General features: G+C 47.6%; 1 protein-coding gene across 1 annotated transcript in view; it reads left to right on the top strand.

The window, feature by feature from the left end:
* Positions 1-451: 451 nt before the first annotated feature.
* Positions 452-967, top strand: part of LOC119588688 (PH domain-containing protein DDB_G0287875-like) — a gene marked incomplete at its 3' end in the record, with an annotated part of 1,783 nt that continues 1,267 nt past the window's right edge. The window contains 1 exon segment of the mRNA XM_037937324.1: positions 452-920. Coding sequence (XP_037793252.1) covers positions 582-920 — 339 coding nt within the window.

Here is a 967-nt window from a genome sequence, read left to right as displayed (position 1 = left end):
TTCATTCTTTAATGTTTTTATGTCAGTTATTAACCCATTTTATATCAAAATGAAATAGTCACATGTACCGAACAACGGACAAAACAAATACAATCATGATAGATTTTATATATGCCTGATATCTTAATTTAAGTGAAGTTGGTCTGTGCGAACTATAGTACATATTTTCACGGGTGGAAACTAAAGGATATGTAATACTGCCCACCATGTAACAATTGCATCATTATAACCGCCTCTAAGCACACCTGAATGAATGTTACCATCTGCCAAACGACCAGCTAACCACCTCATCCGCCAAGCCCTTGACAGTGAAATTTAAGATTGCTCCCACGACGCCTTCCACCGGACGTCCGCTATCCTGGGCACACTGCGTTGGCACCGTGCGATCTCCTAAGCCAGTCGAGGTGCCAGGATGTCTGTGACTCATGAAGTTGTGATATATATCCGGAGGTTCGTTGCTGCAGGAGACAGACACACAGTGAGAGTCAGAGGCGGGCCGCTGCGAAGTGCTGAGCTCCTTTGGGTAATGCCTGATCCACAAGGCGAGTTCAAGGACTGACATTCCCTTAGTGAAATCCTAAATGCGAAGGAAAATGTGCCGTAAAGCTCCACCAAGCAGCACCAGGCTGGGTTTAGTTCTGTCCCTGATTCTGGCCAGCCTCCACGCCTGCTCAGGGGCTCCATTCCTGCAGAGTCGCCGAAAGATGCTCTCCGGGGACTTCCGAGTAGGTCCTCCAAGCGTGCGAACTCGGGAAGATGCTACTCAGGGAAACGTTATCTTCGGGAAATATGGTGTTTATCTTTCTAACACGAGAGATTCGGGCGTTAGGGGAAACCAAGAGCTTATGAGCGAAGGCGGTGACTTGACGCTTGAGGAAATGAGAGGAATACTCTGCAAAGAACGGGAGCTGCTGAGACAGGTAAGGCGGCCTTTCCTAAACTATAAAATCAAGTGCTGCGGACGAAT

The sequence above is a fragment of the Penaeus monodon genome, chromosome 24 (assembly GCF_015228065.2).
Source record: "Penaeus monodon isolate SGIC_2016 chromosome 24, NSTDA_Pmon_1, whole genome shotgun sequence".
Lineage (NCBI taxonomy): Eukaryota > Metazoa > Arthropoda > Malacostraca > Decapoda > Penaeidae > Penaeus > Penaeus monodon.
Note: the sequence above shows the minus strand (reverse complement) of the source record. Positions and strands in the feature narration are given on the sequence as shown.